Raw genomic sequence first — 15957 nt, 5'->3', positions numbered from 1 at the left:
CTCCACTGTCGATATTCCAAACTTCAAGCCTATTGACAATCCAATATTCCATTTGAAGGCATTCTCTGCAACCATGGCTCTTAAGGGATTAGACTTAACACTCTTCCCTACGGTGTTCCCTCTCTCCTTAGAACATGCTTGCTAACAATGGTTTTATTCCCTAAATGCCAAGCGTACTACGACTTGGCAAGATGTCACCGACAGTTTCATGAACCGTTATAAGTGTAACATTCAAAGTAAAACTTCTGAACGTGAACTCTTTATTCTCAAACAAAAAGAGAATGATAGCTTCACTACTTATCTGAACAGGTGGAGGGAAACAGCTGCACTCATGGTAGATCCTCCTAAAGAAAAAGATATGATTCGCCTCTACATCCAAAATTTGACTCACAAGTACAAGCAACATCTCAAGTTTCTTCCTTTGAACACTTTTGAAGCTGTATATGACATTGGCATCAATATCGAGGATGATCTAATAAAGACTACTGGTAGTAACAATAATAACACTTGGAAAAACAAGAAGAACGTCCATCTTTTTTCTTCGTCTTCTAAGCACGAAAATACTACCAACAATATAAGCCAAGTTGATCTCTATGAAGTGTTAGCTCTTGATGCTCCATTGCCCAAGAAGAAAATAACTTACACTTCTTTAGGAATGACTTATGATGCGGCCTTTGATCACCTTTACGGTCAAGGTTTGATCACACCTATTGGGCCATTTTCAAAGCCAAAACCTGAAGAAAGGAGCGCCAAATGGAATCCCAAAGCCCATTGCAAGTACTATTAAGGAAGGGGCCACACTACAGAGAAATGTTGGAATTTGAAAGACGTCATTCAAGACTTGGTGGATGCAAACAAACTTCTTGTCCATCCACGCGGCAAGAAGTAATGAACACAAGGCGCACAAGAGATCCTTTGTGCAAGATTTTTAGATTTCTTTCTTTTTTTTATCATTCATCTCCATTCTCCCATTCATGTATAGCATAGGTTTTCCATTTCAAATTTTTATATGTTTCATGTGTTTCGTTCACCTTTATTCCATTAGTAAAATGAGCAATTTCCTTTACATCTTGATCATAGCATTTTTCATTCACTCATTCTTAAAAAAAAAAAAAAAAAAAAAAAAAAAAAAAAAAAAAAAAACAATTACTGAACTAAACACAAGGTACACCAATGATTTGAGGCACCTTTGCAACCCTGTCATTCCCTGTTACCCGTTCAATCACATTCTATTTCTTCATCAACAACTTTGAGCCTCGTCTAACGTTTGGCCTTCATTTCTTCAACCCACATTCACTTAACCCTGGGATTGGAAGATGTGTAATTGTATAACATTCAAAAGGCAAGTAAAAAAAAAAGCAGCAAAGTAACAATAAAACAATGTCTAAAGGCAAGTGTTCCAATGTCTTTGATATGAACACGTCTCAAATTGCGTCTCTCATGGAGTGCTTGGTACCGTGCCTGAGAAACATGAATGTTAAGTGAGTGATGGACCGCATGATCTGAAATTGCCTACATTAATTCAAAGGAATAGAATAAAAATAAAAATAAAAAAGAAATTTAAAAGAAAAAAATAAAAATAAACTTGCAAAATTAAAAATTTTGAAATTCACAATTACACATCTTGGGGATTCTCTCGAGTCTTGAGCCTTGTACCCTTTTCTTCTTTAAACCATCAAATTAACCATATTACAACCCTTGAAAGACCTCTTAGAGGTGTACATACACTTGTGCAAAGTTCGGTTAGAGCTACGTTTGGCCTGATTCCAAACGGACACGTAGGCAACCTCACATCGAGGTGCGGCCACATTCATATCCATATCCATGCATGATCGAGTCAAAGAATATCTAATGCTTAATCCTATGACCCTATCCATCTAGAGCTAGACTTGGGGGCTTGAACCCACATCATTTAGCCTACCTATCCTAAAGAGTCCCCATCTCGACTCTTCTCACATCTATTTCCCTCACCATAACCATTGCAGCCTCACCTAGTATCACTTTTACACACATCTTTCACACATACATAGCCATATCAGCTTTCCCTTACGAACCTTTTATCATGAAATTTTGTTTCCTCACGGTGCATGCTTCATCATCTTTCAAGACAACATTCATTAAAAGAAACATTGTATACTTGCTTAGCTTCTTGACCTGAGCAATGTTCATTGTTTCATGCATCGTATAATGTGCTGAGCAACATTTATATATCAATGATTTGTAATCATAAAAAGCATATTATTCTTAGCACCTTGACCTAAGCAACGTTCATTATGCAATAATCACTTCATCTCATGCTTAGCTTCAAGACCTAAGTGACGTTCAAGATCGTTTCTTTACACCATATATGATGCTTAGCACCATGACCTAAGTTCATTCATCTATCGTGTCACATGATTTAATTGTCCTTAGCCTCCTGGCCTATGAACATGCATCATGCATAAATTATTTTCAAGACAAGCAATTTAATCCATGCGATTAATTTCGTCTTGCTCAACAAGAAGTTCAAAACTTTTTCCCTTTCTCATAACTTTTCTTTTGGGGAAATTAAAAAATGTTTTTAAAATTTTCTCATCGAGGGAAGTTCGAAAATAAAACTTTTTTTTACGTCTTTCTCGGGAGAGAGTCGGTACCCTCCACTCATCTCAAGACAAAAATGACGGAATTTTTTTGCTTTTGCATTTTCGATCGCTTGTGTCTGTGCACACACATTCAAACTATACACACACAATCACAAGTCATACTCATGTCATGTCATGTCGTGTCATGTCAAACTTGGTCAAGTCAGTTGGTCAAGTCAATCATAGTCTATACGAGTCCCTTGGAAAATTTTATTTTGCAAGTCTCAATTATAGCCCACGTTTGGGGACAAACGGACCATTTACATCCCACGTACAGGGACAAGCGGACCATTTACGGCCCACGTCCGGGGACAAGCGGACCATCTACATCCCACGTCCGGGGACAAGCGGACCATTTACAGCCCACGTCCGGGGACAAGCGGACCATCTAAAGCCCACGTTTGGGGACAAGCGAACCATTTCCAGCCCACGTTCAGGGACAAGCGAACCAACTACAGCCCATGTTTGGGGACAATCAAACCACTATCATTTCACGGCATAAGGTTCTCGATACACATAGACTTGCAATCTCATCATCTGTCGACTTTCCTCAATCATGGAAAGTATTATCCAGTAGGTTTCTTCAAGCATAGAAAACCGCCAAATTCCTTTGTTTGCTTTCCTCAAGCATGGAAAGTATTATAGGTGGGTTTCTTCAAGCATAGAAAAACACCAAATTCATATGTCGACTTTCCTCAAGCATGGAAAGTATCATCCAGTAGGTTTCTTCAGGCTTAAAAAGCTACCAAACTCATCAGTCGACTTTCTTGAAGCATGAAAAGTATTTCAAAAAACGTCATCCGGTGGATTCCTTCAAGCATAGGAAGCTACCAAACTCATTTGTCACCGATAAACTGGTGTCAGATAAGCATTCTATCCCTTTACTCTTTTATCTGTGGAACTAACGTTTTTCTGCAGGTATCGGCGTATACAGAGTTATTTAGGATCGCAGAACATGTTAAATCATTTTTCGTCCCTATCGAATACTTTGACTATCGTTTTTGAAACTGACGCTTCTACAAACTCGGTCAAAGTAAGGGCTTCTGTAGGCACCTAAAAATGTCTCCCCAAAACCAAACCCAATGATGAACACCTTTCACCGCCATTATTGGTTGGGTTGAGTATTTAATCTTTGGAGTTCTTAAATCCATGTTCTATCCAATATATTTCATAAACCAATCCAATTTCTAGCTCATTTCCCTAAACCATAACATATTTTCTACTTTTCATATCCACATCACAAACCGAGCTGAACTGATTTTATGGCTATATAATTTTTATCCAATTATTATTTGGTTGTATAGGCCTTGAAATAATCTTTCTAACCATATATCATAAGCCAACTCCAAGCTATAACGAAAAAGATATGAGCAAAACACTAAACTCGGCCCAAAACCGACACCCTTCCACTAAAACGGCCATATCTTAAAATATACAAATTTTTTTGAACTGAATTTTATTAGGTTGAAAGTAGACTTGATAATGTTTCCAATGATATATTATATACCTTATTTCGAGTTACGGATTAAAAGTTATGATTATTTTAAAAACGTGTAAAAAACTGGAATCACCGTGCACAGTGCAAAAGCACCGTGTCACGGGAGTGTGCCCCGTCTGACTGTGCCTGGTGCCATGACATAGTGCTTTACATTGTGTCGAGGTGCTTTTTTCGTGTAATTTTCGCGTCTTCCCATACCGCGACACGGTGTACTATACCATGCCACGGTGAACAATGACGTGTCACGGTACGTGTGCTGTGTTACGGAATTTGTCTTTTCCGTGTAAACCATGCTTAATAATTTGATTAGGGTAGTAGTTAGTGAAGTATTGGCTTGTGTGGTTCGAGTTTGATAATGTTGAAATTGAGCAAAAAAGTTGTGTAATTTGGTTCAAGTAAGGTTTTGAAAGATTATTCATGAAAAGAGTATGCAAAAAGGTTTGGCACGCAAGAAAGTTAAAACTCATGAAAACCAAGCGATAAAAAAAAGGAAACTAAAACTTTAAACAAAAGGAAGAAATAAAAATAAAATAAAAATATCTAAAAAAATATTTGGATTAAGGGAAATTTGGATTATCGAGAGTTTGGATTTTCCTTCTTAGGAGCGCCATCACCTACACAAACACTTGAAAATTCATTAGCAAAAGCTCATCAAAATCACCCAGAGACATCATCATCACAATCAAGAAGAATCAATCAACATCAAAACATGATAAAGCCAACCGAACCATGCAAGCTCTACCACCTACAATGGAGTCCCCCCCCCCCCACACTAGCATGATGCTAAGCCTTCTCCCACACTACCAAAAAACATCCCTTTGCATCTTAGTGGTATAACTCTAAATTTTGCTACTTTATTGCTTATATTCACTTGTTTATGTAAAATTTTTAGTTATTAAGCATGGTTTAGCTTGAGTGACTTTCATGTGATTTTGATTTTCTATGCTAAGGATTTTTTGGTTTTTAGTGTGATATTTAGTGATTTTGGAACATTGTTGTTAACATTATTTATTTTGAAGCTATTTTCATGGAATTTAGTTGAGTAATTTTGTGTTAGTATTGATGATAATGCAACCATTTTCATGAAAATTGCTTATTATCATAATGTATTGTGATTGTGTGCTTTGTTGTTGATTCTAGTTGTTTTTGGAGCTATATTTATGTGGTTAGTTGTTGGTACTAACTGTTCCAGGTATGGATCCAAGGCATCTGCTGGGTGAGCTGGGTCCCGTCAATAACCTACACAAGGCAGCACACGTAAACTGCCCTCGGGGGTGGCTCGAGGAACCCCCCTCCGAAGCTTAAGTTAGAGAGTGTTTAGAGAGAGAAAGTGTACTTAGAGAGATATAAAGAATGTAATAACTTCAGTGTCTCCCCCCTTTCCGTTGTACTTTACCCTCTATTTATAAGCGTACCATCTCCTTCATGGAGAGTTCAGCCTGGTCAGCCCTACGGGCTGACTCCACCGGGCTAATGAGCCCTCCTTAATTGCTTTCTCGGCAGCGAGTGCGCACCCTGAGGGCTGGGCGATAGTTCAACGGGAGCTATCCTATACAACTAGCCCCTCAAGAGGTGTTATGAGGTCACTCATGCCGATTCTTTATATGTAGGTACCGTCTTCTTAACTGAGCCCAGCTGGAAGGAATAGCTCAGCAGGAGCTATCCCCTACAACTTGCCCCTCAAGAGATGGCGTGAGGTTTGTTCATGCCAGCTGTTCTGGGAGTGTAGCCTTACCGGTCTTAGCTCAACGGGTCGTCCGGCTGAATTAACCTGTGCACTCCTAGCCCCTCAATTCTCTAGGTTGTTGATGCGGTCTAGAGACTTGGGAGGTCAGGTTCTGATTTTGGTAGTTGTGTTGTCGCACTATCTATATGTCAAAGATAACTTATGTTTCTAAGAAATGACAAGCTCGCGGAGAGGAATTTCGATCACTCCCACTGAAATTTGAGAATTGACAAGCATGTAGAGAGGAATTTCGATCACTCCCGCTGAAATTTGAGAACGAGCATGCAGAGAGGAATTTCGATCAATCCCGCTGAAGTTTGAGAAATGACGAGCTTGCAAAGAGGATTTTCGATCACTCCCGCTGAAGTTTGAGAAATGACGAGCTTGCAGAGAGGAATTTCGATCACTCCCGCTGAAGTTTGAGAAATGACGAGCTTGCGGAGAGGAATTTTGATCGGGATTAAATAGTTCGTTGGTACTACTAACCCTAACAAAATTAGAAATTTATAATACCTAAACTTACACTAAACTAGTTAGTGGCAAGTAAAGGGTCGAACCCAAAAGGACTAAGTGTATCAATTTGTGCTAACTAGACTACTAGGAAAGCTTGTGAGATAGAGAGAGATTCAACTAAACACAACTAAGAACAAATAACTAAAACTAGGGAAAGTGGAATCCAATTACATCAATACATTCAATAACATCATACAATTAGATGAAAATGACCTTGATTAGGAAAAAGCAACACATTTAACTCACTCTCGCACAATTAAGCATGTTAATTATCCTACTAAACTAATTCACTCTAGTGCAACTAGCCTAGCAAAGGTATGGAAGAAATTAGGGCTCTCAACCAACTCACTCTCGCACAATCGATTGAAAGCACAATTAAGAACATAGAATCAATTAGCTAGAAAGATTCTAATCCATAAAAGCATCATCTATACACAATAATCAAGAAACAATTCCATACTAATCACAATCAATCATTCAATTTATTAACATACCCTTCATCCATTTCCCTAGAACAAAATCTAAGCTAACATAATGAAGAAAGGCATGGAAAACAAGGTAAAATAACAATAAAAACAAGATTAAACAAATAAACTAATTAATCTACTCAAATCAATAAACAAAAAGCAAAAACTAAGAATTAAGCAAGAAATAAAGATGAGAGAAAGTTAGAAAATGCTCATTGAATAGACGAGAAGAAGTTCCACAAAGTTGCTTCTTCAAACTCTCAAAAACTCCATGGAAATCCAAGCTTTCTCTCTGTACACTACTCCTAAACTAACCCTAAGAGAGAGAAAGTATAGGCTAAACAAAAACTAATCTATCTAAAATAAAAATGTTAATTCATAGTTGAGTGAGAAAATAACCCCAAAGGGGTATTTATAATACAAGTTAAAAAAAATAAAAGAAAAGAAAGAAATTAAAAAGAAATAAAACTAACTAAAAACAATTAAAATACTAAACTAAAAACCAAAAATAAACAAAACAACCACAAAACAAAATAAAAGGAAATGAAAAGGTAAAAGAAAAACCCAAAACCCACTAATTTCCCCCCCCCCCAATACCCACGAAACAATCAGACTCCCAAAAACTCCTTTCACTTTCGAATTCCCCTGCTCCAATTCAAGCACCATCAGCCATCATCCCAAACAACCATCATCACCGTTCATCAGCATCATCGTCATCTAGCATCCAAAATCGTGGCCGTCCAATTCTCATTAAAAATCACGTGAAAAGCTCGTGATTGACCCACAATTGCGCGCCCGCACAGAAGACGCACAGCAAGTCGCGCAAAGCTACTGCCTCAACTCGATTTTGGACTCAATTTCGTGCGCTTTCTGACAAGACTGTGCGCCCGCGTTGAGGCTTGATATGGTGAGTTTAGGTGTTGTGATTTGAGCGGCTATTAGGTGAGTAATTTGGTGGTGATTTGGGTGGTTGATTGTGGGTGAAGAGCTGGTGGTTTAATTAGTGTTGCGGGGGTCGAATTGAGGTGGTAATTACTGGCGGTTTGGTTGGGAAATGGGAGATGACGGTGGTGTTGGTGGTTTAATTGGTGTTTGTTTGGTGTGTGGAGGAGGTCGGTTTGCGTGGCTGCCAATTTGGGGTGCTGAAGGAGGCATGGTTGGTGCGGGTTTTGGGTGGCGCTGCTGGTTGTTGTTTTTTAGAGTGGAAACAGGGGAAAATTTGTGGTGATGTTGGCGGATTGGTGGTTGATTGTGGTGGTTGCGGCTGTTGCTTAAGGGAGCAGGGGTTGCAGGGTGTTGGTGTGGCTGTGATAGGTGGTGAGAGAAGGTGAGATTGGTGGTGGTTTGGTGACTGTGGAGGCTGTTGGTGTTGGGTGGATGTGGTTGGGATGGTGGTTGAAGGTGTTGGCTGTTGGTGCTGTTTGGTGATGTTGTTGTTGCGTGAGGTGGTGTGGTGTTTGTTGCTGAGTTGGGAGCAGGGGAAGTAAGGGAGGTTGGTTTGTTGTTGTGGAGTGCGTGAAGTTAGAGTTGTTATTGGTGAGTGGAAAGCAGGGAGCAGGGCAGTGTGGTGTAGGATAGGGAAATGGGGTGGTGTAGGTTAGGCTGGCAGCAGGGGTTGGCTCAACTTTTGCGCCTCGAACCTTGGACCTCCGAACACGAATATGACCTTGAAACCCGGAACACCTACAACCACAAACACGAGGGTATTACCACGAGATAAAATAAAATAAAATAAAGATTAAATTAAATTAAATAAATTAAAAATAAAATCAAAAGAAATTAAATAAAATAAAGAAAACAAAAAAATAAAAATAAAATAAAATAAGAAAATGAGAGAAACTAGGAATTATTAACTAAAAATACGAAAATAAACTAACAACTATTAAAAAGTACAAAAATACTCAAAATAAAGATAAAAGACGAGAATAAGTAAATAAAAGAAAAAAGGATAAAAAGGGTGAAAATATTGGAAAATAAGCCGGAATACGACTCAATAAACACCCTAAAAGTGACATAAAAGTCACTTATCAAATTTCGATCACTCCCGCTGAAGTTTGAGAAATGACAAGCTTGCAGAGAGGATTTTCGATCACTCCCGTTGAAGTTTGAGAAATGATGAGCTTGCAGAGAGGATTTTCGATCACTCCCGCTAAAGTTTTTCTTTTTTTTTTTTTTAGGGCGGGAACCATATTTACATGATTGTGACACGTGTTGACGATCCGGGCTGTCAGTTTGATTTTACTAAAGTGACATGGCGGTTTGGTTTTGCCTTGCGTCTAACCGCCCATTTATTCCGTATTAATTTCAGTGTCCCCCCTTTTCACTTATCTTCTTTACTCCTTTTACCTTTCATCTTCCCTTCTTCATTACTCTTGTCATTTAAAAATTTTCGCTCTTCGTCCTTTCTCTTCCAAACGCTCGCGTTCCTCCATTGTTGCGGTAAGTTCTTGCTTCCTCGTCTTTGTTTTTGCCTTAGTTTCTACTTTATTTGTTTTTCCCTCCTTAATTCTTGTCTTTTACTGACTTGTTTCCCCTTTGTTCTTCTCAATTGCAGATTTGAACTTTCGTCTCGCTCGGGCTTTTGTGTTCGCCATTGTTGTTGTACTCTACTGCTTCTGCAACTTTTTCTCCTAAAGGTACTTACTTTGTGCCTTTTATTGTTTGTATTTACCCAATTTCGCTCCTTTTTGGTTTTCCTTCACAAGATTGTGTCTTTTGATTCTTCCCAACTGTCGTTGTTCAATTTCTTCTCCTTGTTGTTGTTGTAACTGCATTCTTGATTTTTTCTCCTTATTCCTTCGTTGTTCTTGTTTTCTAAACTGATCTTTTGATTTTCGGTGCCCCATTGCTTTTCTTCTCTTTGTGGGCTTGTGTTTCTTTGTAGATTTCAAAATGTTTGACGCTTCTGATAGTCAGAACATGAGTGAGCCTCAAACGGTCACTGGATCGGATTCTCCTTCCCGATCCTCTCTTTCAGGTGAGCGCCCTGTGCACACTTCCCCTGTGTCTCCTTCTTCTTCTCCTATTCCTGTACAAACAGTTATGCCTTCTAACTTTCCCCCCGCTGCGAGCGGGATGGGTAATGCTGTGACTCCTGTTGCTGCGTCTGGGTTGGGCAATAGTCATCCCGCTGAGGGTAGCGCTTTTTTCCCTTTCCAGCGCGAACCCCGTCCTGACTTCTTTGATCCTTATTGCGAGCGGGTGCTCATGCTGGATAGGATTCCTTTATCCCATCTCACCAATTTCAGGATGCGCGCAATGCGCCATAAAATGTTAGCTGACGCGTCAAGGCTAATCCCCCTAAGGTGTCTCTTGTTAGCCTCATTCCCCATGTTCAGCCTTTAAATAGTTTTGCTTGGCTTGATAACATGGCTGACGTGCATCGGTTTGACCATTATGTAGTGCGAGGTGGCAGCACTGAGACTCCATCACCGTCTCCTTCTCAAGCTGTTCAATCGGGCAGGATGACTGAGTCTCCTGGTGACCGCTCTTGTTATGATTGTCAGTCCACTTACGTTGTGGAGCCCGTAGAGGAGGGCATAGCTGAGTTTTTTCTGGATGACACATGTTATGGGCCCAAAAATTGTGTGCTGGACTCTAGCTGGCGTAAGAATGCTAAGAGGCTGAACCTGGCTACTGTTGGGCAGAAATTCTATGGTTTTGGGGAGGGTTACGAGCTGGTTCTCCCTGGTGATGGTGCGAAGCTATCAGCTCCTCCTGCTGGTCATATTGCTGTGTTCGCTTCACAGCTGGATTTGGGCTTGAGGTTCCCTCTGGACCCCACCCTGGAGAAGTTGCTACGTGCCTTCAATATCTTTATATCTCTGGTGCATCCTACTTCCCTTCATACTTTGATCTGTTTGCTGTGGTTTTTTAGGTTTTGAAGGTATCCCGAGTCTCTGCACTAGTTTAAGTCTTTGATGAGCCTGAAGAGATCTGCTTCTGGGATTGAGTCAGGGTGGTATTATGTTGCTCCTAAAGAGAGCAGGGTCTTGTCATACCCAAAACTTGGCAGTTTTAGGGACTGGACTGGCAAATTTTTCTGGGTGAAGGTGCCTTTTAATTTTGCTGCACCGCGCAACTTCAGAGAGATCCGCACTAACATGGCTAGAGTTACCGTCTCCCCTGCTGAGCTTGTCCGTGAGACAAAGGCTTTTGAGGCTCTACAGGGAGCGGGGACTGGTGACTCTAAGTTCCCCAAGATTTGGCTGCCCAACTCAATATATATTGTGGGCAATAAGCAGCTCTCTGCTATGCGTTTGTGCCGTACGCATGAGTCTGGTAAGTTTTCAACTTTCTGTCCTTTCTTTTTTTTGTCTCTTTGCCTTATTTGGTTTTTCTGCCCTTCTCCCTTTCAGGCTACGATAAGTTGGACAAACGTATGCTTGGGCTTGCTGATAATTGGAAGGACCCTTTGACTGCTACTCCTGAAAATCCCCCTCAGCTCTTTGACACGCTGGAGGTGTATGCGGGCTCTTTGAAGGGTGAAGTGCGTCTGGCTCCTGCGGAGCTGCGGGCTGTTGTTGGCACTACAGCTACTGCTGAACGTGCTGGGTTCAGCCGCGCTGAAGCTAAGCCTTCATCCTCTACTATTGGGAGTAGGCGTGAGACTCGGCCTGCCCCTCAAAGGGCGGCTTCAGAATCTGAGGCGTTAGTGGCGCCTGATGCTTCTCCTGAGAAGCAATCTGTCGCGGCTTTTGGCCGGGTGGCACCTCAGACTTCAGCCGCCAAAAGACAACGCGATCAAGCTTCTGATGATCCAAAAACTACTGCTGATGATTTTGCTGATAGTGTTCTCTAGTTTCCCTCTGAGGGGGCTGAGACCGCTGCTGTGGGTGAGAAACCCATTTCTTCTGCCGAGCATGTTCTGCTCTTTCCTTCTACTGTTGATGATGTCACTACTGCAAAGGATACTGTTGTTCCTTCTGTTGCAGCTACTGACTTCCAGCTCCCTGACGAGACTATCATGGAGCTTCCCAGATTTCTGTCGCGTTCCTCCGGGCTGAGAGGGCGGCTTCGAAACGCTTCAAGAGGTGGGCTCTCTTGGGCAGGGGGTTCTCACTAGCAGGATCGTCCAGTTATTGACTTGGAGGATGATCCAATGTCCCCTGCCCTTGCTGGAGATGAGCCTGAAGCGAAAAAGGCTCACACCTCTCTTGGTCCTGATCCTCTTGCATCTACATCTGTCAACACTGGGCTTCCAGGTGGGAATGCTGATAGGGGGGTGAACAATCAGAATTACAGTGAACTACACCATTGTGTTCATCAATTCTTGAGTGATGCTTTTGAGAATCCTCTGTCTGCTACCTCCATTTCTGCTGGAGGAACTTTTCGCCCTACTAGGGCTATTGAGTTTACCAAGGTTCCCATTGATGTCCATCTTCGTCCTATACTCTGCCCTGCTGGAGCTTAGAATGCTCCCTTTCGGCCCCTGATGAATGTGAGGGCTGACGAGTCTTTGTTTGTGGACAACCCTCAAAAGGGTGGTACTTTGGGGTACCAATTGACTCAAGGAGTTCGTCTGCCCGCTGACTCTACGCGCGACTCAGTTAGTATTCCCGCTGCTACAGCTTGTCATGACTTGCATAAGGTTAGTTTCTGCTTCTGCCTTTTCTTTCTTTTTTTTTTTTTTACTGCCTTGTTTTATTTTGCTTTTGGCTAATTTCTTCCTTGGTTTACTCCTTTCCTTTTTGTCTTTTGTGCAGCTTGTCAGGTCTGTTGGAGATTTATCCAATGCCTTGCTGTCAGTGGAGAAGGAGTATCAGAATCATGGCGTTATTCTTTCTCATAAGAATTTGGAGGTCCAGCAGGCTCAGGCTGAGAGGGATGTTATGGCCAATGAGGTGACTCCTCTAAGGGAGAGGGCGGACGCCGTACAGCTCCAGTTGGGAGAATTTCAGCTCACTCAGACCAAGTTAAAGAGCTGCAAGGAGCAGTTGGGGACCTCTCAGGCCAGGGTGCAGACGCTGGAGGAAGAGATTACAAATTTGCGAGCTGGACACATAGCTAAGCTGGAAGCTGCCAAGAAAGAGGCACTCAAATCTTTTGCGCTATCCCCTGTTTTTGCTAAGCTATTGGCTTATCGCCATGATGGTGGATGGGAGGCTGCGGCCCGGTGCGTTAGCAGCTTGTATGGTGAAGGTGAGGATATGCAGGCTCGTTTGAACGCTTTCTGGGCTAAGGTTGAGGCTGCATGCGAGGCTGGTTTGTTTGATCTCCCTGCTGATCACCCCCGTGCTGCCGGCTGCAAGATTCCCAACCAAGCTGTGCTGAACTTGGAAGTTCCTCTCTGCCCTGACGTCGCTGCAGCTATTGGAGTAGAGTCCTTGGCTGATGATCAATAAAGGTTATGGCGGTTGTCACCTTCTTACTCTAGTGGTTCCTCTGAGTTTCGCTAACCAAGATCTGTTGTAACTAGGTAGTTTTTGTTACTATCTTTGGGGTGTATAGCCGCCAAAATTATGTTTCCTTGTGTCTTCTAAGGATACTTTGTTTTTCGTTGATAGGTCTGTACAGCTTAACTTGAATTTGTGTTTTCTTGACCTTACTTGCTTAGTGTTTCCTTGTCTTGGTGGGAGAGGGCTCAGCTTTGTCTATATTGTAACTGACCTGCTGAATGTTTACTCTACCCTGGTGGGTAGGGGTTCAGCCTTATATTGTATGCGCTTTGCGATCTTCTTCGGCTGTTTTGCCTGCTATGTATTTCGTTACCTGCACATTTGCCTAGAACCAAGTGCCCCATAGCAGTATCTGGATCTTTTAGCATGGCAGCTTTTTTTATTGCATTTGCTGAAGCCTCGTAGGTTGGGCCTCCCTGTCTTCTTAATTTGGTTGCTGATTGCTTTTTGCTACTTTATCCTCTGCTGTGCTTTGGCAGGAACTTTAGTTAACTTTATTCTTCCTGCTCTATTTGTTTTGAGTACTTATGCATTGTGCACTTTGTTTAACTCTGATAGAGGTTTGCCTATACACTGATTAATTTATTCGATTGCTGTCTGTCTGGAAGTTATTCCTCTAGCTGTGCTGAGACTTATTTGTGTCAATCAGCTTTTTAATTGCTCGTCTTATGTCACTCAGCTTATTTTGCTGCGACTTGTTTTGTGTCGTTCAGCTTGTTTGTGTTGTGACTTGTTTTTTGTCGTTCAGCTTGCTTATGCTGCGACTTATTGTTTTGTGCCACTTACTTCTCTTCGTAAGGGATTATTGTATGTCTATCTCCCCCTTTCCTCTCCCTCTCAAAGAGGTGAGCTAGGTGGGACTAAGAGAACCTTAGTGTTGCCCACGTAGCTCATCTTCTTCGTTTCCCTTTATCTCTCCTACTCAAGTTGAACGTGCTAAGCTTCCCCCTCAGGCGTCCCCGAGGTGGTGCCCTGTTTTACTTTAAGCAAGTGAGATGAGGTCTCAGGGAGGGATGCGCTAATTTGCCACTTTGCACTGGGGTGATGTTTGCTTCTAACACTTGCGCGTGTTATTATATTATTTTTTCTGCACGTTAGTATATGATGTTAAAGCATGATATATTAAAACAAGTGTACGCAACATACTCCTCACGTAGAGGCTCGTATTTCATTGAATAAAAATGGCTCAAATGCCTTAATTGGTATAACATGAACTAGATATAGTTTTTGCAGAATTGAAACAACTATCCCTGTTTCTTCTTAAATTCATGCTTCTTAAACAAAATATTTCTTTAACACATCAGCATTGAAACTGTTTCTTAAGACCTGACCTTCTTGATCTGCGAGGAGGAATGCACCTGGTCCTACCTTATCGTGAATGATGAAAGGGCCTTCCCATTTTGCTGACAGTTTTCCATGTTGATTTCCTCTTCCCACTGCTGCTGTCCTTCTGAGGACTAAATCTGCGGGCAGAAGCTCTCTGTGCTTGACTCTTTTGTTGAAAGCTTTGGAAATCCTGCTCTTTTGGGCTGCCAGCTTGAGAGCTGCTTTTAGCCTTACTTCTGGCAGGAAGTCTAGCTCTTCCAACATGCGCTTTTCATTTCCTTGTTGTTCATAATGTTGTATTCTCAGGCTGAGAATTTGCACTTCCACTAGGACGACTACATCAGCCCCGTATGCTAAGGTGAAAGGGCTTTTACCATTAGACTCCTTTTCTGTGGTTCTATTCGCCCATAAGACCTCTGAGACTAAGTCCGCCCACAGGCCCTTGTATTCTTCCAGCTTCCTCTGCAGGGTCGTTAGGATCAGCTTGTTTGTTGCTTCTTCCTGGCCATTACTCTGGAGGTGGCAGACTGAGGCGCTTGCGTATTTGGTGCCCATGTCTTCCAGGTAATCCTTAATCGTGTCGTAGTCAAATTGGCACACATGGTCGAAGACTATGCAATGTGGCACCCCGAACCGTGTGATGATGTTTTTCCATATAAACGTCCTCAGTTGGGTTGCCTTTATGTACTTTGTTGGCTCAGCTTCTATCCACTTAGTAAATTAATCTACCGCCACTATGAGGTACTTTCTGCCTTCTGACCCAGTGGTGAATGGTCCCAATATGTCCATTCCCCACTGAGCAAACGGGATCGGGTTGAGGATTGGGGTCAGATCATTTGCTGGCTGGTTTATGACTGGGGTGTACTTTTGGCACTTGTCGCATTTTTTCACATATGCCAGCGCGTCTTGAGCTAAGGTTGGCCAATATGCACCCATTCTTAGGACTTCCACCCCTAATTCCTTTCCACCAATGTGATTGGCACATATTCCTGAGTGGGCTTCTTCCATAATGATTTCTTGCTCCCATTATGGGATGCACCTCAGCAGTGGATTTGAGAAGCCCTTCTTGTTGAGCTCTCCATTCATCACCACATACCAATTGGCGTCTTTCTTCACTTGCTTCGCCTGTACTTCATCGTCGGGCAGCGAGCCATGAACTTTGTATGCCAGAATGTACTGCAAACCAAGCTCTCTATTGCCCAATGTAGTTTACCTGCTCCTTTTCAGCAATACTGCTTTCCTCCATGACTTCAACCATCACTGTCCTTGTGAGGCTCTACAGTGTGGAGCTGGCTAACTTTGATAAAGCGTCAGCCTGGGAGTTTCCTGCTCTGGGGACCAAGTCTATCTGAAAGTGAACTAGCTAGGCTGCCAGCTCTTTTACTTGGGTAACATATTTCAGCATGGC

At 42.0% G+C, this 15957-nt stretch overlaps 1 protein-coding gene across 1 annotated transcript; it reads right to left on the bottom strand.

The window, feature by feature from the left end:
• Positions 1 to 13476: 13476 nt before the first annotated feature.
• Positions 13477 to 15104, bottom strand: LOC145571603 (uncharacterized). Its single transcript, XM_081630639.1, has 2 exons — positions 14550 to 15104; positions 13477 to 13536 (listed from the first exon to the last, which is right to left on the bottom strand). Exons 1-2 carry the CDS (start codon positions 15102 to 15104, stop codon positions 13477 to 13479), a joined length of 615 nt encoding a protein of 204 aa, XP_081486765.1.
• Between the last annotated feature and the right edge of the window lie 853 nt (positions 15105 to 15957).

Source organism: Chenopodium album, chromosome 2, assembly GCF_948465745.1.
Source record: "Chenopodium album chromosome 2, dcCheAlbu1.1, whole genome shotgun sequence".
In the NCBI taxonomy this organism is placed as follows: Eukaryota; Viridiplantae; Streptophyta; class Magnoliopsida; order Caryophyllales; family Amaranthaceae; genus Chenopodium; species Chenopodium album.
This window is presented reverse-complemented; position numbering and strand designations above follow the sequence as displayed.

Bases quoted from the DNA above. Each gene is read 5' to 3' on its own strand.
- LOC145571603 (XM_081630639.1), bottom strand. From the start codon at position 15,104: ATGGGCACCAAATACGCAAGCGCCTCAGTCTGCCACCTCCAGAGTAAT. The intron at 13,537-14,549 runs GTCTTAAGAAAC...GCAAATGTGCAG, and splicing joins TCGCAGATCAAGAAGGTCAG to GTAACGAAATACATAGCAGG.